Source organism: Odocoileus virginianus, chromosome 21 (genome assembly GCF_023699985.2).
Source record: "Odocoileus virginianus isolate 20LAN1187 ecotype Illinois chromosome 21, Ovbor_1.2, whole genome shotgun sequence".
In the NCBI taxonomy this organism is placed as follows: Eukaryota; Metazoa; Chordata; class Mammalia; order Artiodactyla; family Cervidae; genus Odocoileus; species Odocoileus virginianus.
Genome location: NC_069694.1, coordinates 32710469 through 32733800, shown reverse-complemented (window position 1 = coordinate 32733800; position 23332 = coordinate 32710469). Strand labels below are relative to the sequence as shown.

Here is a 23332-nt window from a genome sequence, read left to right as displayed (position 1 = left end):
TTTCAGCCACAGGTCTCAACATGCAATTCCAAAACCTATATATATATATATATATATATATATATATATATATATATCAGTTCAGTTCAGTCACTCAGTCATGTCAACTCTTTGCGACCCCATGGACTGCAGCAGGCCAGGCTTCCCTGTCCATCACCAACTCCTGAAGTTTAGTCAAACTCATGTCCATTGCATCGGTGATGCCACCCAAACATCTCATCCTCTGTTGTCCCGTCTCCTCCTGCCTTCAATCTTTCCCAGCATCAAGGTCTTTTCAAATGACAGTTCTTCGCATCTGGTGGCCAAAGTATTGGAATTTTAGCTTCAACATCAGTCCTTCCAATGAATATTCAGTATTGATTTCCTTTAGGATTGACTGGTTGGATCTCCAGGCAGTCCAAGTTACTCCCAAGAGTCTTCTCCAACACCACAGTCCAAAAGCATCAATTCTTTGGCACTCAGCTTTGTTTATAATCCAACTCTCACATCCATACATGACTACTGGAAAAACCATAGCTTTGACTAGACAGACCTTTGTCAGTAAAGTAATGTCTTTGCTTTTTAATATGCTGTCTAGGTTGGTCATAGCTTTTCTTCCAAGGAGCAAGTGTCTTATAATTTCATGGCTGCAGTCACCATCTACAGTGATTTTGGAGCCCCAAAAAATAAAGTCTGACACTGTTTCCACTGTCTCATTATCTATTTCCCATGAGGTGATGGAACCAGATGCCATGATCTTAGTTTTCTGAATGTTGAGCTTTAAGCCGACTTTTTCACTCTCCTCTGTCAATTTCATCAAGAGGCTCTTTAGTTCTTTGCCTTCTGCTATAAGGGTCGTGTCATCTGTGTATCTAAGGTTACCGATATTTCTCCCTGAAATTGGGATTCCAGCTTGTGCTTCATCCAGTCCAGCATTTCTCATGATGTACTCTGCATATAAGTTAAATAAGTAGGGTGACAATATACAGCCTTGATGTACTCCTTTCCCAATTTGGAACCAGTCTGTTATTCCATGTCCAGTTCTAACTGTTGCTTCCTGACCTGCATACAGATTTCACAGGAGGCAGGTCAGGTGGCCTGGTATTCCCATCTCTTTCATAGTTTTCCACAGTTTGTTGTGATCCACACAGTCAAAGGCTTTGACATAGTCAATAAAGCAAAAGTAGATGTTTTTCTGGAACTCTCTTGCTTTTTTGATGATCCAGTGAATGTGGGAATTTGATCTATGGTTCCTCTACCTTTTCTAAATCCAGCTTGAACATCTGGAAGTTCACGGTCCATGTACTGTTGAAGCCTGCCCTGGATAATTTCGAGCATTATTTTGCTGGCCTATGAGACGAGTCCAATTGTGTGGTAGTTTGAGCATTGTTTGGCATTGCCTTTCTTTGGGATTGGGATGAAACCTGACTTTTTCAGTCCTGTGGCCACTGCTGAGTTTTCCAGATTTGCGGGTATATTGAATGCAGCACATTCACAGCATCATCTTTTAGGATTTGAACTAGCACAACAGAAATTTCATCACCTCCACTAGCTTTGTTCGTAGTGATGCTTCCTAAGGCCCACTCGACTTCACATTCCAGGATGTCTGGCTCTAGGTGAGTGATCACATCATTGTGATTATCTGGGTCATGAAGATCTTTTTTGTCTAGTTCTGTGTATTCTTGCCACCTGTTCTTAATATCTGCCACTTCTGTTATGTCCATACCATTTCTGTCCTTCAGTGTGCCCATCTTCGCATGAAATGTTCCCTTGGTATCTGTAATTTTCTTGAAGAGATCTCTAGTCTTTCCTATTCTATAGTTTCCCTCTATTTCTTTGCATTGATCGCTGAGGAAGGCTTTCTTATCTCTCCTTGCAATTCTTTGGAACTCTGTATTCAAATGGGAATATCTTTCCTTTTCTCCTTTGTCTTTAGCTTCTGTTCTTTTCTCAGCTATTTTTAAGGCCTTCTTGACAACCATTTTGCCCTTTTTGCATTTCTTTTACTTGAGGATGGTCTTGATCCCTGCCTCCTGTACAGTGTCATGCACTTCCGTCCATAGTTCCTCAGGCTCTCTGTCTATCAGATCTAATCCCTTGAATCTGTTTGTCACTTGGCTGCGCGGCCCTGGGGCAGTTGTGAGGAGACACCCCACACCCAAGGGCAAAGGAGAAGCCACAGCAGATGGTAGGAGGGGCAAATTCATGTTTAGAATCAAACCCCAGTCCAGGCAGAGACGCTCAGAGGACTCAAGCAAACCTTGGTGTGTACCAGGACCCAGGAACCCCAAAGAGACGGAGACAGAACTATGTCTGAGTCTCTCCTGTGGAGGTAATCCCTTGAATTTATTTGTGGACTGCCACACAGACAGGGGCTCTGGGTGCAGCAGACTTGAGTATGGCAGAAGCCCTCTTGGAGGGGGTCACCATTAACCCCACCATAGAGCTGCCAGAACTTACACAGGACTGGGAAATAGATGCTTGGAGGGCACAAACAGAACCTTGTGTGCACCAGGACCCAGGAGAAAGGAGCAGTGACCCCACAAGAGACTGATGCAGACTTGCCCGGGACTGTCCTGGAGTGTCCAGCAGAGGCATGGTTCGGTGGTGACCTGCTGCAGGCTTAGGGGCAGTGAGTGCAGCAGGACATGCATGGGATCTTTTGGAGGAGGTCACAATTACCTTCATTGTCCACCATAGTTTGGCCCCAGGTAAATAGCAGGGAGGGAACATAGCTCCACTCATTAACAGAAAATTGGATTAAAGATTTACTGAGCATGGCCCCGCCTATCAGAACAAGACCCAGTTTCTCCCTCAGTCAGTATCTCGCATCATAAAGCTTCCATAAGCCTCTTATCTTTCTCCATTAGTGGGCAGACAAAATGAAAACCACAATCACAGAAAAGTAACCAATCTGATCACATGGACCACAGCCTTGTCTAACTCAGTGAAACTATGAGACATGCCATGTAGGGCCACCTGCATAGATGGGTCATGTGGAGAGTTCTGACAAAATGTGGTCCACTGGGGAAGGGAATGGCAAATCACTTCAGTATGCTTGCCTTGAGAACCTCATGAACAGTATGAAAAGGCAAAATGATAGGACACTGAAAGATGAACTCCCCAGGTCCATAGGTGCCCAATATGCACCTGGAGATCAGTGGAGAAATAACTCCAGAAAGAATGAAGGGATGGAGCCAAAGCAAAAACAACACCCAGTGGTGGATGTGACTGGTGACAGAAGCAAAGTCTGATGCTGTAAAGAGCAATATTGCAAAGGAACGTGGAATGTTCAGTCCATGAATCAAGGCAAATTGGAAGTGGTCAAACAGGAGATGGCAAGAGTGGACGTCAACATTTTAGAGATCAGCAAATTAAAATGGACTGGAATGGGTGACTTTAACTTAGATGACCATTATATCTACTACTGTGGGCAAGAATCCCTTAGAAGAAATGGAGTAGCCATCATACTCATCAAGAGTCCATAATGCAGTACTTGGATGCAATCACAAAAACGACAGAGTGATTTCTGTTTACTTCCAAGGCAAACCATTCAATATCACAGTAATCCAAGTCTATGCCCCAACCAGTAATGCTGAAGAAGCTGAACGGTTCTATGGAGACCTACAAGACCTTCTAGAACTAACACCCCCAAAAGATGTCCTTTTCATTATAGAGGGCTGGAATGCAAAAGTAGGAAGTCAAGAAACACCTGGAGTAACAGGCAAATTTGGCCTGGGAGTATAGAATGAAGCAGGGCAAAGGCTAACAGAGTTTTGCCAAGAGAATGCACTGGTCATAACAAACACCCTCTTCCAACAACACAAGAGAGATTCTACACATGGACATCACCAGATGGTCATACTGAAATCAGATTGATTATATTCTTTGCAGCCAAAGATGGAAAAGTTCTATACAGTCAGCAAAAACAAGACTGGGAGCTGACTATGGCTCAGATCATGAACTCCTTATTGTCAAATTCAGACCTAAATTAAAGAGGGAAAACCACCAGACCATTCAGGTATGACTTAAATCAAATCCCTTATGACTGTACAGTGGAAGTGAGAAATAGATTCAAGGGATTAGATCTGATAGAGTGCCTGAAGAACTATGGACGGAGGTTTCTGACACTGTATAGGAGGCAGGGATCAAGACCATCCCCAAGAAAAAGAAATGCAAAAAAGCAAAATGATTTTCTGAGGAGGCTTTAGAAATAGCTGTGAAAAGAAGAGAAGCGAAAGGCAAATGAGAAAAGGAAAGATATACCCACTTGAATATAGCATTCCAAAGAATATCAAGGAGAGATAAGAAAGCCTTTCTCAGTGATCAGTGCAAAGAAATAGAGAAAACAATAGAATGGGAAAGACTAGAGATTTCTTCAAGAAAATTAGAGATACCAAGGGAGCATTTCATGCAAAAATGGGCACAATAAAGGACAGAAATGGTATGGACCTAACAGAAGTAGCAGATATTAAGAATGGGAAAGAATACAAAGAAGAACTATACAAAAAAAAATCTTCAATCCCAGATAATCATGATGGTTACTCACTTAGAGCCAGACATTCTGGAATGAGAAGTTAAGTGGGCCTTAGAAAGGATCACTACGAACAAAGCTAGTGGAAAATCCTGAAATGATGATGTGAAAGTTCTCCACTCAATATGCCAACAAATGTGGGAAATTCAGCAGTGGCCACAAGACTGGAAGAGGTCCGTTTTCATTTCAATCCCAAAGAAAGGCAATGTCAAATATTGCTCAAACTACTGCACAATTGCACTCATCTCACATGCTAGTAAAGTAATGCTTAAAATTCTCCAAGGCAGGCTTCAACAGTAAGTGTACTATGAGCTTCCAAATTTTCAAGCTGGTTTTAGAGAAGGCAGAGGAACCAGAGACCAAATTGCTAACATCTGCTGGATCATCAAAAAAGCAAGAGAGTTTCAGAAAACATCTACTTCTGCTTTATTGACTATGACAAAGCCTTTGGCTGTGTGGATCACAATAAACTGTGGAAAACTGTGAAAGAGATGAGAATACCAGGCCACCTGACCTGCCTCCTGAGAAATTTGTATGCAGGTCAGGAAGTAACAGTTAGAACTGGATATGGAACAACAGATGGTTCTAAATTGGGAAAGGAGTATGTCAAGGCTGTATATTGTCACCCTGCTTATTTAACTTATATGCAGAGTACATCATGAGAAATGCTGGGCTGGATGAAGCACAAGCTGAAATCAAGATTGCCAGGAGAAATATCAATAACCTCAGATATGCAGATGACACTACCCTTATGGCAGAAAGCGAAGAGGAACTAAAGAGCCTCTTGATGAAAGTGAATGAGGAGAGTGAAAAAGTTGGCTTAAAGCTCAACATTCAGAAACTAAAATCATGGCATCTGTCCCATCGCTTCATGGCAAATAGATGGAGAAGCTATGGAAACAGTGACAGACTTCATTTTGGGGGGGACTCCAAAATAACTCACATGGTGACTGCAGCCTTGAAATTAAAAGACACTTGCTCCTGAGAAAAAAAGTTATGACCAACCTAGACAGCATATTAAAAAGCAGAGACATTACTTTGCCGACAAAGGTCTGTCTAGTCAAGGCTATGGTTTTTCCACTAGTCATCTATGGATGTGAGAGTTGTATTATAAAGAAAGCTAAGCACCAAAGAATTGATGCTTTTGGACTGTGGTGTCGGAGAAGTCTCTTGAGAGTCCCTTGGACTGCAAGGAGATCTAAGTAGTCGATCCTAATGGAAAGCAGTCCTGAATATTCATTGGAAGGACTGTTGTTAAAGCTGAAACTCCAATACTTTGGCTACCTGATGCGAAGACCTGACTCATTTGAAAAGACCTTGGTGGTGGGAAAGATTGAAGGTGGGAGGAGAATGGGATGACAGAGGAAGAGAAGGTTTGATAGTATCACCAATTCAACGGGCATGAGTTTGAGTAAACTCCGGGAATTGGTAATGGACAGGGAGGCCTTGCATGCTGCAGTCAATGGGTTCACAAAGAGTCAGACATGACTGAATGACTGAGCTGAAGTGTATAATTGTAAGGGATTTGATTTACATCATACATGAATGGCCAAGTAGTTTTCCCTACTTTCTTCAATTTAAGTCTCAATTTGTCAATAACGAGTTCATGATCTGAGCCACAGTCAGCTTCCGGTCTTGTTTTTGCTGACTGTATAGAGCTTCTCCATGTTTGGCTGCAAAGAATATAATCAATCTGATTTATTTCAGTATTGACCATCTGGTGACGTCCAAGTGTAGAGCTCTTCTTGTGTTGCTTGTTGAGGGTGTTTGCTATGACCAGTGCATTGCCTTAGCAAAACTCTGTTAGCCTTTGACCTCGTTCGTTTTGTACTCTAAGGTCAAATTTGCCTGTTACTCCAGGAATCTCTTGACTTCCGACTTTTGCATTCCAGTCCCCTATAATGAACAGGACATCTTTTTTGGATGTTAGTTCTAGAATGTCTATAATTCTTATTGTTTAGCCTCCAAAAGATTATTTAGTCTTTTTAGCCCAAAGAACTGCATTTATAAGCTGGAAGCATCCTGAATAAAAACTTCATTAAGTTTTTGTTTCTTTGGAGATATGATTCTACAGTTTATTACAAATACACATGGTAACAATGTTTTTACATAGGACAAAATGTTCCTGTAGCTTTTTAGGGTTAGTTGAATGACAAAAAGTTATTATGAATTTGCTATTGTATGATTTTACTATAAGTATTTTCATTAGCTGGACTGACTTTTTAATACATTTCCTTATGACTAATTACAATATGCTTCTTTGAAATACTGCTTAATTTCTGTGCAGTAATAATGAATATCCAAAGTATTAAACAATGTGGCTGATTTCATCTCTTACTGTGAATAGCAAAAACAGTGAGAAAATAATAATTACAATGTTGAGTGCTTATTTTATGTCTTTCATACAGTTTTAAGTGTCTTATATACATGAACTTTTAATTTTTCAAACACCTGATGTAGTAGGTAATTATTATTTGCAGAACTAAGGTACCTAGTGGCCAAGAAATCTGTCCAATGGCACACAGCTAGTAAGTGGAGAGATGGAGGATTTAAAACTGAACTGTCTTTTAGTGAAACACAAAGACATGAAAAGAGCAGTTTTAAATAGATATTTGTATTATACAATCATACAGCCTCATAACTGAAAAGTTTTAAAAAATAATCTGACACTATCTTTTATAGATCAAGAAACAAAGATCAAGTGAATTAATGGGCCAATTCATTTTTCCATTGTCACTAGATGAAAAGAATATCAGTCCTAGTCTGTGTCCCTCTCTTTAATAGGTCATGACTTGGGATGAATTTGACCTAATTGTAATGCACTAAGAGTGGCATATCTTAACTTTACCTATGTTGTGACTTGTGCTTTTCTCAGTGTGATAATGACTTTATGATGGAGTTGTGTGTTTACTGGTTTGTTTCTCTCATATATTGAAAGCTCCAGGAAGACAGACATTATGCTGTCCTATTCACTCTCAGCAGTGGCCACAATATGGGAAAAGGTCAGTTTTCATTCCAATCCCAAAGAAAGGCAATGCCCAAGAATGCTCAAACTACTGCACAGTTGCACTCATTTCACGTGCTAGTAAAGTAATGCTCAAAATTTTTCAAGCCAGGCTCCAGCAATACGTGAACTGTGAACTTCCAGATGTTCAAGCTGGTTTTAGAAAAGGCAGAGGAACCAGAGATCAAATTGCCAACATCTGCTGGATCATCGAAAAAGCAAGAGAGTTCTAAAAAAACATCTATTTCTGCTTTATTGACTATGCCAAAGCCTTTGACTGTGTGGATCACAACAAACTGGAAAATTCTGAAAGAGATGGGAATACCAGACCACCCGACCTGCCTCTTGAGAAACCAGTATGCAGGTCAGGAAGCAACAGTTAGAACTGGACATGGAACAACAGACTGGCTCCAAATAGGGAAAGGAGTACGTCAAGGCTATATATTGTCACCCTACTTGTTTAACTTATATGCAGAGTACATCATGAGAAACGCTGGACTGGAGGAAGCACAAGCTGGAATCAAGATTGCTGGGAGAAATATCAATAACCTCAGATATGTAGATGACACCACCCTTATGGCAGAAAGTGAAGAGGAACTAAAAAGCCTCTTGATGAAAGTGAAATAGGAGAGTGAAAAAATTGGCTTAAAGCTCAACATTCAGAAAACTAAGATCATGGCATCTGGTCCCATCACTTCATGGGAAATAGATGGGGAAACAGTGAAAACAGTGTCAGACTTTATTTTTTGGGTCTCCAAAATCACTGCAGATGGTGATTGCAGCCATGAAATTAAAAGACGTTTACTCATTGGAAGGAAAGTTATGACCAACCTAGATAGCTAATTAAAAAGCAGAGACATTACTTTGCCAACAAAGGTCCGTCTAGTCAAGGCTGTGGTTTTTCTTTGGTCATGTATGGATGTGAGAGTTGGACTGTAAAGAAAGCTGAGCGCCAAAAAATTGATGCTTTTGAACCGTGGTGTTGGAGAAGACTCTTGAGAGTCCTTTGGACCACAAGGAGATCCAACCAGTCCATCCTAAAGGGGCTCAGTGCTGGGTGTTCATTGGAAGGACTGATGCTGAAGCTGAAACTCCAATAGTTTGGCCACCTCATGTGAAGAGTTGACTCACTGGAAAAGACCCTGATGCTGGGAGGGATTGGACGGAGGAGGAGACGGGGACAACAGAGGATGAGACAGCTGGATGGCATCACAGACTCAATGCACATGGGTTTGGGTAGACTCCGGGCATTGGTGATGGACAGGGATGCCTGGCATGCTGCGGTTTATGGGGTCGCAAAGAGTCGGACATGACTGAGCAAATGAACTGAACTGATTCACTCTTGTGACTAGGTGAATAATTCTTATTTTAATATCCAAGGAGATGCTTTCTAGAGAATGAAGAATTTTATTTTTATTTTATTATTTTTTAAGATTAGAGTAAAATTGCTTTACAAACTTGTATTAGTTCTGCTGTACGTGGATCAGCCGTACACATATATAATTCCTCTCCCTCTTGATCCTTCTTCCCACTCCCTCTCTCCCACCCTTCTGGGTCATCACAGGACACTGAGCTGAACTCCCTGTGCTTAGAGCTGCTAGGTATCTCTTTTGCACATGGCAGTGTGTATTTGTCAATGCTTCCTCTCAATACGTCCCATCTACTTCTTCCCCCTGTGTCTACAAGTTTGTTCTCTCTGTCTGCATCTCTATCCTCATTCTAGAAAGAGTTTCATCAGTACCATTTTTCTAGATTCTATATGTATGCATTAATGTACTTTGTTTTTTAGAGAATCAATAATTTTAAATGGTAAAGGCAGCAGATACACCTTTCAGAAATGTTAAAGCAGAGTTTAAACAATGGATATTATTATTAACTGCTAGAAAAAAAAAAAAAAAAACTGAAGCTGACAGAACAACTGAAGTTTTCTGTACAGCTGTTCCAAATGGAGTGTTAGAGTCTGAGAGACAGAGCTGTAAATATAAAGATAGTCTATAAAGTCTGGTCACCCACAAATCAAAGAGCAATTTTACATTTCCACAGTGTAGAAGTGTGGATCATGCACTGATATTTTGTTACATCTTGATTCAAGAAAAGCAACTGCCATCAAGAAATGTAGTTTACAAATAAGAAATACTAATACATATGATGTTAATTTTCACTTTATATTCTGCATTGGAATTTCTCTGCCCTGTAATAGTGAAAAGCTCAAGTACAGGCTGTGCCACATTTAAGGGTACTTAACAAAAGTATCACAGGACGTTATTACTTATCAGTTGTATAAACAGGAGACAGAAGCTCTAAATTCAGCATTATATGTGTTACAGTTGGCTTCTAAGTATGCATCTTAGAGATAGGATAAGTGGTAAAAGTCTTATTTTTCAATATATAATTTTGTTTTTAAAAGCTATGGTAAGCATTTCATACTTTTAGAAATGTGACCATCGTAATTAAATTTCTAACTACATATTCACAGGTGACGGGGAAAATGGACTCAGTTCAAACAAAAATTGAATTTCCAAATTGACATTCTAAACTGATGGTGTTTATTATCACAGGTAATCCTTTGATACAAATACTTTAATGTTAATAAATCTTAAATCATCTTTGGAAGAAATTTATCTTTGGAGATGTCTTTGCCTATTTTGGGATTCCCAGGTGGTGCAGTGGTAAAGAATCCACCTGCAATGCAGAAGAAGACTCAGTCCCTGAGTCAGGAAGATCTCCTGGAAGAGGGCATGGCAACCCATTCCAGTATCTTGCCTAGAAAACCCCATGGACTGAGGAGCCTGGTAGGTTGTAGTCCATGAGCAAACAGTCAGACACAACTGAAGTCTCTGAGCAGTAGCAGCAGTCTCTATTTTATTTCTCCCTCACTCACCTTTGTTTATTTCCCTTTTAGTTTTACTCAAAGATTATTGACTCAGTACTGTATAAGTTTATGGTATATTGATATACATATTGATATATATTGATTTGTCTTCTATACATCATGATATGATTGCCACAATAAGTTTAGTGAATATCCATCATTTTTCATAGATAAAAATTTTTATAAATTTCCTTGTGATGAGAACTCTTAGAATTTCCACCCTTAACTTTCATATATAATATTCAGCAGTGTTAATTATAGTTATCATGTTGTACATAATGACCCTAGTACTTATTTACACCATAACTAGAAATTTGTACTTTTTAGCTACTTTCATCCAATTCCTTCTCCCTCAATTCCCTCACCTCCCATCTCTAGTTACCATAATCTGATCTATTTTCTTATGAGTTTGCTTGTTTGTTTTGAACTACAATGCTATGTTAGTTTCTGGTGCACAGTGATTTGATAGTTCTATACATTTCAAAATGATCACCACAGTATGTCTAATTACCACCTATCGCCATACAGAAACAGTACATTATTATTGACTATATTCTTCTCACTGTACATTTTGTCCCTAATCTTAAGCTGAAGGGTATTGTATGGTATGGTACTATGAAGATGCCAGTGATATTTTAAAGAATCTATGACACATGCTTTTTATCATTTAAATCTGGATTAAAACATATGTATTTTCTTATAACATTTTGGGAAAGAAGAAAAACCAACTCAGAACATCTTGAAATCACCCTTCAATTATTTTGAATGTCTCTTAGAAACAACTCCTTTGTTGTTTTAAAAACTAAAGTGCTTTTAATTACCGTAGGTGATAGAAGTAGTTCAGAATAGTCAGGGAAATACTGTGCACACTAATTCTTGTTTTTATAAGCAAAAATCTGATTTGTGCTTCATGTTCCTTAATTACTTGTAACTCTTCAAAAGCCTAGTTCAGCAAGAGAAAGAATTTTCTGGCTTAAATCATAAAGAGATAGTATCAAAATAAATGAAACCCAGGCGATATTGCATGCATCGAGTTCATGGAGTAATTGGTTAGGAATTGACTGGGAATGTAAACAAACTCGTGGATTCACATCTTAGAATCATGACATTGTTTTCTGGTCACATACATTACTCATATCCACACCCATAATGATAGACTTTAAACCGTTTCTGAAAGTATCTAAGTTTACCTTTTCCTTTAGTGTTGGAGAATTCTGTTTATAAAAGGAAAGAAAATAAGCACCTCGTCATGTTTTAAATCAGCATCGGGAAATTCTCAAGTAGATGTGACAGCATTCAGAGGACTTGGCGCTCCCTTCGTTAAGGACTGCCAATCATAATTAGCAACAACAGAGATGTTATTCGAACCTAAATAAAAATTACAGAGAGCCTTTTTGAGTTAATATCTGTAAGAAGGGAATATAGAAAAGAACTTGTCTCTGTAGCCTAGCTAACCTGTCACTGGGAATTACTCTCATTTTCTCTGTGTTCATTAGGGTCAGTAAACAACAGAGCCAGCCAATATCATTTTTGTTATATTCAAATTGAATGTGAAATATCAGATAACATTACAAAGGGATGCCTTTAGCTACTGCATTTCACGGCTTGAATCCTTTGGGGTTTTCTGACTAGGACACTGGCAAATTTCATATATTTGACAATCTACACCGTTAAAATAGATGTCTTTTGGAGTTATTCCCCTGTTCTAAGTTTTAAAGAGATGCTTTCTCAATGACAATCTTTTCTGTTGTCTAATTTGATAGAGAAGAATGTCTGACTCTTCTTTTTGTGGAAATGAAAAAGTTGTGATTCTCTGTAACACTGTGATCCATCTGGTAGTGGGAAGAGTTCTTCATTTTCTTCCAAAAATTGTCCTAGGATCTCAAAGTCAGTGGGTTGCCTTTCATGTTAACTCTTGGGCAGCAGCCACCATGTTATCTTCTATCATTACTAAAGGTCCTCTTTCTCTTCATCACTAGCATCTGTGGAACTATTTGATCCTTAAGAAAATTACCAAAGGGATATTCCTTCTTTACTCCTTTCAGTAATTCTGTCTGCTCCTCTCATCAGAAGTGGTTTGTGCTGTGCTAAGTCACTTCAGTCATGTCTGATCTTTGCAATGCTATGGACTGTAGTCTGCCAGGCTCCTCTGTCCATGGGGTTCTCCAGACGAGAATACTGGAGTGGGTTCCCATTTTCCTTCTCCAGGGGATCTGCCCAACTCAGGAGTCAAACCCTTATTCTTGCATCTTCTGCAGGTTCTTTATTGCTAGCGCCATCAAAGGTGGTTTATTTGGTCCCAATTTGACTATGGCCCACTTAAATGATGTTGAACATTCCTGCAAGGACTATGTCTTTCTTATGATCATATTCAAAATATCTAGGCTGGGAATGCCATACACTATACCCAAGGAATATTTATTAAGTCAGTTAATATAGTTATTTCTTGTTTTCTTTTGCTCTTCATGCTCCTGACACATAGCTGGTATAGTAAATGCTTGCTGGTATATGGTGCAGTGATAAAGAATCTGCCTGCCAATCCAGGAGACAGAGGTTCGATCCCTGGGTTGGGAAGATCCCCTGGAGAAGGAAATGGCAACCCACTCCAGTACTCTTGCCTGGAATATTTCATGGACAGTCCACGGGGTCACAAAGAGTTTGGAAATAAGCATATGTGATAGTCTCAAACATTTTACATGACTATAAATATTTACAGTTCAAAGCACAAGACATAACCCTCTAAAGTAAACTCTGAAATTTCCATTTGCAAGTAAACAGCAAATGAATTACAGACATTTACGTGTGTGAATAATTCATAGAGGCCCTTCATGGCCAGGATGATATGAGTCACTGGCCATAAACTAAATAGGGATCTTCAAAAATCAAGCCTCAGTTTTTTTTTAGGTATGTTGATTGCATAGTCATAAGATAAGGGAGGATATAAAATGGCAACAAAACTTGCATAAAATTGGTCTCTCATTCATGCATTAAACTACCTAATTCACAAGCTCTAATGTTCTAGCCAAACAGATGTACTAAGTTTATCTCTATAATGGACCATACTGCTTTTGCACAGTTGGATTCCCTGAGCTGTCTTTCTGGAATGGTTTGAGGTTACAGAATTAAAAAAAAAAACATCAGGATTAGTAAATAACTCGCATATATTTCACATTTTTCTGCTTTTAGCCATCCCTGAACTTTTTTCAAACATCTCTATAATACTGAAATGCCTCTTTATTCCTACTCAATCTGGTCTAGTGGCTCAGTAAAGACCATAATTATGAAATAACTGCTGTACTTCTCCTTAAAAGACTATATTTTATTAGAAATTATTACTAATTCCAACTTTATTGCCTGTGCCTGGATACTGTCATAGATTGATTCTATTTTTCATAGGGTTTTTTGAGACTGTCCTTAATTTATTTTTAATCAAAGTGTAAAGATGCTCTCAGTATCTTTTAATGAGTTCACCTTTTCATTGTTAGCCAGTGGAAGAATAGCAGCATTTCAAAGATGAAGTAGTTAATCTTATGCAATTGAGCATGATTCATCATTATGAATTTGTATAAATGTAAAATCAACCTACAAGCTGTACAACTTATTTAAGGGAGCAGTTGAGATAGAAAAGTGCTTAACATATTTATAACTTTTGATATCTGCAGCTTGTTTACAGAACTAGAAAAGAATTTAAACCATATGGATACTTTTCTTTTGAGTATTCTCCAAAACTTGATGAAATCGGACCACCTGGAGACAAGAATTCAGAAAGCCAATCCATAAGCTTGTCAGCATTCTCAAAAATAAGGCTTCAACCAATGGGAGACTTTATACATTTCTCATCTTAGCTATTTAAGAAAATACACTAGTGGAGACATTTTGGACAATTTTCTATTCGGTTTAAATGAGTTTAATGGCATTGGACAACAGAATGTAATCTAACAAACACAATATTGTAGTTAACTCTATCCTTGATTTAGTTAAGTATTTGTTGTGTTTAGTCGCTCAGTCATTTCTGACTCTTTGTGACCCCATGGTCTGCAGCCCATCAGGCTCCTCTATCCAAGGGGATTCTCCAGGCAAGAATACTGGGGTGGGTTGCCATGCCCTCCTCCAGGGGAGTTAAGTATTTAGCACTTATTAGTTTATTTAATTGGTCAGTATGCATTTATCAAACACCTAATATGTCGCAAAGAGCTGGGCATGACTGAGTGACTTACACTTTCTCTTTTCATGTACAAGACACGGAATCAGGTAGAGGGGCTTTAAAGATAAATAGGACACTGTCTTGTGTCCAAAGGACTCAGGTGGAGACAAATTTTAAAAAAAGGCAATCACACTACAGTTGATAAGTACTATGATAAATATATCTGACAGAGCATGGAAGATGGTCCCTAATCCCAGCAAAGACTTCCTGAAAAAAGTGAGATCAGAAGAAGAATTAGAAGATGCACAAGAATTTGCCACATGAAAGCAGAAAGTGGGAGTAGAGATTAAGAAATTGGTAATAAAGGCATTTCAGGAATTGAGAAGTGTAAAAGCAGAGACATGACACAGTCTTATGTTCAAGAGACAAATACAGCTTGGAGAAACTGGACAATTAGACATGAGCCATAAGGTACAGGAAATGAGACTCAAGACTGGAGAAGGGTCAGATGATGGAATATTGTTTATGCTCTAAATTAAACTGTGGGCATTGGGGAGCCAAGGAAATATTTGAAGAATGGGAATTACGTGGTCAGCTTTCCAAGACAGTGATAATTTGGGTATACATGAAAGTATGTAGACTATATATTTACAGGAAATAAATTTGGAAAAGGAAGATGTATTATGAGATTCCTGTAGTTCAGATAAAAAAATGAGATAGGCCTAATCAAGGTAACAATCTAGGATTTAGCTCTCTAGGTGATAAGAGATTTCTACTCCTAGAAATAAACTGGTAAATTTTGTAGGATTTGATAATAGGTGGATATAAGGAATAGAAAGAAGAAGAAATCAAAATGGTTTTCAAAGTTTCTAACCCGTTTAAGTCATTAATACATCAGCTGGAATAGAGAATATGAGAGGCTATAAAGATTTAAAGTGCAAAATAAATTCAGTTATTGAAATACTGGAATCTGTGGAATCTCTGATATATCCTGAGAGTCTAGTGACAGTATATAAAACTAAAATTTAAGGATGGATGATGTAGATTTGGGAGACATCTGCATTTTGGTAGTAATTGAAACCACGCACAGAAAAACTGGCTAGAATGTGAAGTGAGATTTAAAAAAAAGAGATTAATTGCATTTAGCTTTACCACCTTCTGTTTCTGGTCAGTGCTCATATCTATCAAATCCTACTTATCTATCCTCACTTACTGACAATTTTGACACATGGTTTATTTTCTTTTTCTCTAATTTAAGTCAAACATCATCAGAGATGGTTCGTCTAATCCTCTGGACTCTCAGTTGATCAAGTTTGAGGTCCTTCACCACCTCTTCAGTCCAGTTCAGTCACTTAAATGTGTCTGAATTTTTGTGACCCCATGGACTGCAGCATGCTAGATTCGCCTGACCAGCACCAACACCAACTCCCAGAGCTTGTTCAAACTCATGTCCCTTGAGTCGGTCATGCCATCCAACCATCTAATCCTTCTGCCTTCAGTCTTTCCCAGCATCAGGGTCTTTTCCAATGAGTTGGTTCTTTGCGTCAGGTGGCCAAGGTATTGGGAGTTTCAGCTTCAGCATCAGTCCTTCCAATGAATATTCAGGACTGATTTCCTTGAGGATAGACTGGTTGGATCTCCTTGCAGTCCAGGGGCCTCTCAAGTCTTCTCCAACACCACAGTTCAAAAGCATCAATTCTTTGGTGCTCAGCTTTCTTTATGGTCCAACTCTCACATCCATACATGTCTACTGGAAAAACCATAGCCTTGACTAGATAGCCCTTTGTCAGCAAAGTAATGTATCTGCTTTTTAATATGCTGTCTAGGTTGTTCACAGTTTTTCTTCAATGGAGTGTGCATTTTTTAATTTCATGGATGCAGTCACCATCTGCAGTAATTTTGGAGCCTCCCAAAAATGAAGTCTGTCACTGTTTCCATTGTTTCTCCATCTATTTGCCATGAAGTGATGGGACCAAATGCCATAATCTTTATTTTTTGAATGTTGAGTTTTAAACTAGATTTTTCACTCTCCTCTTTCACTTTCATTAGGAACTCTTCAGTTCCTCTTTGCTTTCTGCCTTAAGGGTGGTGTCATCTGCATATCTGAGGTTATTGGTATTTCTTCCCCAAATCTTGATTCCACTTGTGCTTCATCTATCCGGTATTTCAAATGATGTACTCTGCATATAAGTTTAAAAAAACAAGGTGACAATATATAGCCTTGACGTACTCCTTTTCCTATTTGGAAATAGTCCGTTGTTTCATGTCCAGTTCTAACTGTTGCCTCTTCACCTGCATACAGATTTCTCAAGAAGCAGGTCAGGTGGTCTGGTATTCCCATCTCTTTAAGAATTTTCCACAGTTTACTGTGATCCACACAGTCAAAGGCTTTGGCATAGTCAATAAAACAGAAGTAGATGTTTTTCTGGAACTTTCTTGCTCTTTTGATGATCCAACAAATGTTGACAATTTGATCTCTGGTTCCTCTGCCTTTTCTGAATCCAGCTTGAACATCTGGAAGTTCCTGGCTCATGTGCTGTTGAAGCCTAGCTTAGAGAATTTTGAGCATTACTTTGCTAGCATGTGAGATGTAGCAATTGTATGGTAGTTTTGAACATTTTTTGGCATTGCCTTTTTTGGGATTGGAATGGAAACTGACATTTCCAGTCCTGTGGCCACTGCTGAGTTTTCCAAATCTGCTGGCATATTGAGTGCAGCACTTTAACAGCATCATCTTTTAAGATTTAAATTGCTCACCTGGAATTCCAGCACCTCTGATAGCTTTGTTGGTAGTGATGCTACCTAAGGCCCACTTGACTTTGGAGGTCTGGCACTAGGTGAGTGATCACACCTTCATCGTTATCTGGGTCATTAAGATCTTTTTTGTATACTACCTCCTCAGGAATCCACATCCACATGTCCCATTCAGTAAATACAAACTTTGAACTCTCACACTAATGTTTCCACTATTGTTCTTTGGCCTCATTGAGAACTGTACTCTCTCCCACTACTACTCTATTACCTTCTGGTCTTACTCACTATTGGACTCATCATTAGTCCTTCTATTTTTTTTTTATTTCTCCATGTACCCTAGAATCTATGATTTCAACCACAGTCTTGGCAATAATCTAAAGTAATTTACTTTGTTACCATTTTTTTCATGTGCCTAACTATTCATAGTTGAGCCTAAGTTTTTGTTTTTTATTTATTAAACACTCATGTGATACTGTGTAAATTATTGCATCTAAGAAGTTCACATTTTTAAGCCATTTATTACAAAGCAATGAGGTGGCACATACAGAGTGTTTCCTGCAAGATAAGCTCACACCATCATACAAATTTGTTATCCCCAACCTAGACTACAGAATTCTTCTGATTCATTGACTCTTTTCTCTATTTTGAGGATGCTCTCTATGGAGAAATCAACCATCATGCTGTGAGAAAGCCAAATTACCCTATAGAGAAAGGCCACAGAGGAAAAAAGCTCTCAGCTAGCATTAACTACCAGACATGTGAGTAGAATGAACAAGCCTTCAGATGACTTTAGCTTGCAAACTTTGGGCTGTCTAGCGGGAGTTCGGAGATTATTGAGCAAAGACAAACCACCCTCACCATGTTTGTCTGACTCTGTGATGCACAAAATTGATAGGTTTTAAATTAATTTATCACACAGCTATAGTCATTGGAACACTACCAATAAAAAGGTTATCACTAAATCCAATGAACACCCTTCAAGTATTAATTTTAATCAATTCATTGAAATGTTTAACTCTGTCAACCAAACCTTCCATATTCAAATATTATCTTTACTTTGTGTGTGTACAACTAGATGGTATACGTGGCACTTGCTTTTTTCTTGTCATTCTTTATAATTTGCCAACGAAATCTCCTCTACCCATTCATTTCCACAGGGCTCTGTCCGAGGCCCTTTCTGGGTAGTGGTCCTCAGTCAGAAGTAAGCAGTTGAGAACAACTACTCTGTATGATATAATTCACTTTCTTGACTTCAATTATCTCCCATATGCCAATATCGCCTCAATATATACCCAATATATAACCCAGCCCAGACACCTTTTCTGTGCTTCTGACAAATATATCGAACCACTAACAAGCATTAGAAATATACCCCTGGATATTTCACAGATACCATAACTCAAAGGGACCAAAATGCATGTATTATCTTCCCTATCACACCTGCTTTCCCTAATTTTTTTCCCCAGAAATGACATAAACATCCAATACATCTAACTTCCCAATCCAGAAACCTAGTATAAAATTTCACCTCCGTTGTGTCCTTTGGTATCAATCCTCATACCACTGTATAATTTATCATGTTCCATTGACTCCAATTCAGTAATACCCCTCTCTTTATTCCTAATGTCATCTTTCCTTTGTGCAAATCACACTGCCTCTTTACTTAAGTTATTTTTCTCCCTTTCCACATTGTTCTTTTTCAATTTTCTCCATTTGATAATCAGAATATTTCTATAGTTAAAATTTAAACACGTATTTTCCTGTTTAATGCTTTTTAATTGCTGATAATTTCCCTGAAGATCAAATTCAAATCCCTGGTATTAACAAATATATCTTCAGTCTTATGTTTATTGGTTATATCCTGCAATGTTTACTGCACTTTCTCTCTCACTTCTTAATCTTCAATTCTATCCTACCATCTGTGTATCCTTCCCTCATCCTCTTCTTCAATAAGCCCTTTGCATAGTTAGCTCTGTCTGTTCATACAGTATTAACCCAAAAAACCTTCTTTGCCACATTAAGATATATGTAGCCTCCCTACATCTATGATCTCATAACAGTCTGTGCTGATCTCTACCACATGTGGGTTTTACATGTTTACAAGTCCCAAAGGACTTGTAGATCAATGATGGCAAAGACTCTTTTGTTCACAACTGTATACTCAGTGCCTAGCAAAGTTTTATTAAATAAAAGGTGTGGATTAAATGTCTACTACATGGACTTCCTAGGTGGTGCTAGTGGTAAAGAATCTGCCTGCCAACGCAGGAGACACAAGAGATGCAGGTTCAATCCCTGGTATGGGAAAATCCCCTGGAGAAGGAAATGGCAACCCTCTCCAGTATTCATGCCTGAGAAATCCCATGGAGAGAGAAGTTTGGCAGGTTATATATAGTCCATGGAGTCAGAAAGAGTTGTACATTCCCGAGCATGCATGGATGCAAATATCTACTAGGTTAGTGGTTATTTAATGGACCAAAACTTTCTGTGATAAATATATGAAGATACAGAAAGGTAGTGGGGAAAAGCATGGTTAAGGGGCAGATTTTAAGAAAATAGAGATTAAAAGTCTAGACAAAACTTATAATTAGTCAAATGAGAACAGAAAGGATGAAATTTAATGGAAGATCCAATAGCAAGTATATTTAAAGAATAAGATGCTATTGAGAGTTGTATTAATAAATATTAAGGCAAAAGCATCATGTGTCTCCACTGTGACACCTATGTCTCCTCATCAATAGATATAACACGTTTGCAAGAAACTAATAATTCCCTAAGTATTTTATTATTTCATTTTCTATGATGGCAGTAGTCTCAAATAAGGGATTTAATAAGCATTGTTCAATTCTGACACAGAGTCAAGTAATTATGTAGATAAGTTTAAAGAGTAGGCAGATTGACTATCGAACAACACGGCAAAGACATTCTGTAGAATATAGTGAAATTTCAGTTAAATAACTGTAAAGAATATGTATTAAAGTGAAAGATATAGCATAAAATTTCTTTTTGGAATCTTGAGGGCTTTTCACTGCCAATAAATATTTTTAATACACAAAATGATGTCTTTCAACAAAAAGCAAGTCTCAACATCTCTTACATATGTAAATAATTAAGCAATATCTGCTCTGGTACTAAGTATTTTCATCCCAGTAAGACTATTTCTCAGAATTTCAGAGTTTGGGAAAATCTCATCTTCAGTTTCTAATGAACCTGACATCTGACATTTATCTTTGTCTTTGTTGATGAAATTGAATTTACATCAAAAGATGCTGTACCATTTTTTTTTTTTTTTTTTTTTTGCTGGAAATCTGGTGTTTGAGGCCCACTAGGAAAGAGTAGAATATGTTCTTTTCTGAGTGTTGCTCTGAAGACCTTTTAGGCAATTTATTGATGTCAAGATACAGAACCTTCCTAACTGAATTCATGGCATATGAAACAACACACTTCTTTTTTTTACTATTCCATATTTTTTATCCTTACCTTGTTGTACAAAGGATCCATACACAAACCACATGGAGTTGTAGAGAGTAGTAGAAGTCATCGATCCCATTTGTAATCGTGGAGGATTAAGCCAATTCAAGAGGTAGACCAGTAGACCCACTAGAAGGACTGTGCCAGCAATGCAAGCCCAAAGTGAGAGATCAAATGGTGCAAGACAAGCAAACATATCCACTGTCTTTTCAGCCCTTCGAAGTAGGACTCCCACTGAGTAGTCCATGTAACGTGTTGTGAAGTCCACCACATTCTCACGGTCTGGGGTGATGGTTAAAGCAGAAATTCCTATGTCAGCTCTCTGAGAAATGGAAAGAGAAAGGAATATGTTAGCAGTGTGAAAAACATCTTTATTTGTGGCACTGTAGCTTGTCTTGAGGGAAAAAAATAGATGCCTCAGGCAAATCTTAAGCCTTTTTTATAAAAACTGAAAAGCATAGCAGAGACTTCTTAGAGAATAGCCATATGTGAATTTTGCATTTCCTACTGCAAATCTTAGCTCAGGAGAGTTAGACAAAGTACCTAGTTCATATTATCAGTGCATGTGAAATCAGTGAATAACTCAGACACAGGTAACTACTGAAGAAAACTGTCTTTTTCCCTTGGGTAATTTTATCAAAGCCATCATTAACACAATAGCAAAGATAAAACTTATTCTAAATAATTCTTCCTGAGAAAATATTTCCAAGAAATTCAATATATTATTACTATGTAAATTATTAGGTTATTAAAAACATTCAACATGGCATTTCACCCTTGGTTTAGACTTCTCTGCATCAAAATTTATATTATTAGGTTCTACATACATTAGAGTTATTAGAGCTTTCATGGCACTAAGCTATAGCATCATACACGAGAAGTGTCTACCATAATTTTATTTTTTAAACCTCAGAAACATTTTAGTATTAAACAATTAATTAATTGTTTAATTAATTAAAGATTAATTAATTGATCTTTAAACAATTAAAGATTAAGGAGACAGATACTCTTCTTGGAGCAATAACCATTCTTCTCAGAGTGTGCCTTAGATCCTCAGTATTTAGCACTCAAAATCATAGCATATGCTATTTTGCTTATATAACAAGGCACATAGAATTGCAGTGAAAGCACAGAACAAATGATTTCACATTTAAATTCTATGATGTAAAAAATATTTAAATATCTAAATTATGCTTGTTGTTTGAAATAATGATCTATAGCTGTGACTAAACTTGCAGAAAACTTCTTTCAGACAAACACAAACAATAGTAAATTACTGAACATTTCCACTGTTCTGTTTGTTTACTGAAAGAATACAGAAAGTGGTTTTAATGCTTTTGGAGGAAAAAAGACATGAAAAGTAACATGCCTAGTGGAATGCTAAATCAACTCAGATACATCTAGCTTCTGAAGTAATAATAGCTACAAAGATACTTTACCTAAAGTTAAGCTCTGTGTGTGTGTGTGTGTGTGTGTGTGTGTGTGTGTGTGTGTGTATGTGTGTGTATATCAGCTCACCCATATATTTTGGTGCTAGGCCCTGTGCTAAGTATCAGAATAACTTTTCTCATTTAATCCTTACAATGAGTTATGAATTGCATGTTTTCTTCTCCATTTCATAGATGAAGAAACTAAAACTTCAAGAGTTTAAGTAACTTATTTCAGTCCTCACAGTTATGAAGTTTTCAGAAGCCAAATATTAAAGCTATGTTTTTCTTACTCCAAAGTCTGTGCTTATAATCATTTTACCATATTGCAAGAAATCATTCATTTGCCAAATGGCTCATATTGTAGGTAATTAGGATAACTAGTTTTAGGAAAATTTTTACTTTAAAAGAGCTCGAAACTTTGCTTTTCTTAATTTTACTATTTATACTGCAACAAGGCTAGATTATCATAAGTACTGTGAATTTAGGCTTATTAACTGAGAAGTATTAAACTTAGTAACACTATATGGAAACGAATTTTCAGAGAAATAGTTATTGCTTTCAAGCTCATGTATTTATCTTGCATTGTTTAGTTACTAGGAATTGGGTTTTTTTCTGAAAGAAATGTAACCTGGATCCTTAGCACTTTAGTCCTATTTTTTCTAAGCTTCAGTTTACCTGTTTGTGAAATAAATATAACTGTCTTTAGTATGACTATTGTGAGCTGACTCACATATCCCAACCTCAGTGGTGAATAAGTAACTCCTCATGATTCAATTAAATTCTCAAAAAACACATTTCCTGTCTCAGGATATTAAAGTACTGTGGATCAGTAATTTACGAATTGATACACTAGGGACCCAAAGCACTTTATGAGTCAAAGTAAAAAAAAAAATTCTATCTAAGGAGGAATTTGCTGAAAACTTTAATATTTAATATTGATTAAATATTTGTAAATGTTCACAAATATTTCACTGATAAATAACTACATGTTTTACATTTAATGATTATGAATCAGAATAATCACTATACTGATTTTTAATAATAGATACTTGCACATATCACACAGCAAATTTCTGTAATGTAATAAAAATATCTGCAGAACATTGAGTTGTGTTATTATTTTCTTTTGGAGAAGTGAACTGATTCT

At 37.6% G+C, this 23332-nt stretch overlaps 1 protein-coding gene across 3 annotated transcripts in view; it reads right to left on the bottom strand.

Moving 5' to 3' along the window:
* GRID2 (glutamate ionotropic receptor delta type subunit 2) overlaps nt 1-23332 on the bottom strand; it is a 1526424-nt gene that overhangs the window by 338458 nt on the left and 1164634 nt on the right. For all 3 annotated transcript variants that reach the window (XM_070452150.1, XM_070452151.1, XM_070452149.1), the window contains exon 11: nt 20765-21077. In XM_070452150.1, coding sequence (XP_070308251.1) covers nt 20765-21077 — 313 coding nt within the window. The remainder of the gene's footprint in view (nt 1-20764; nt 21078-23332) is intronic.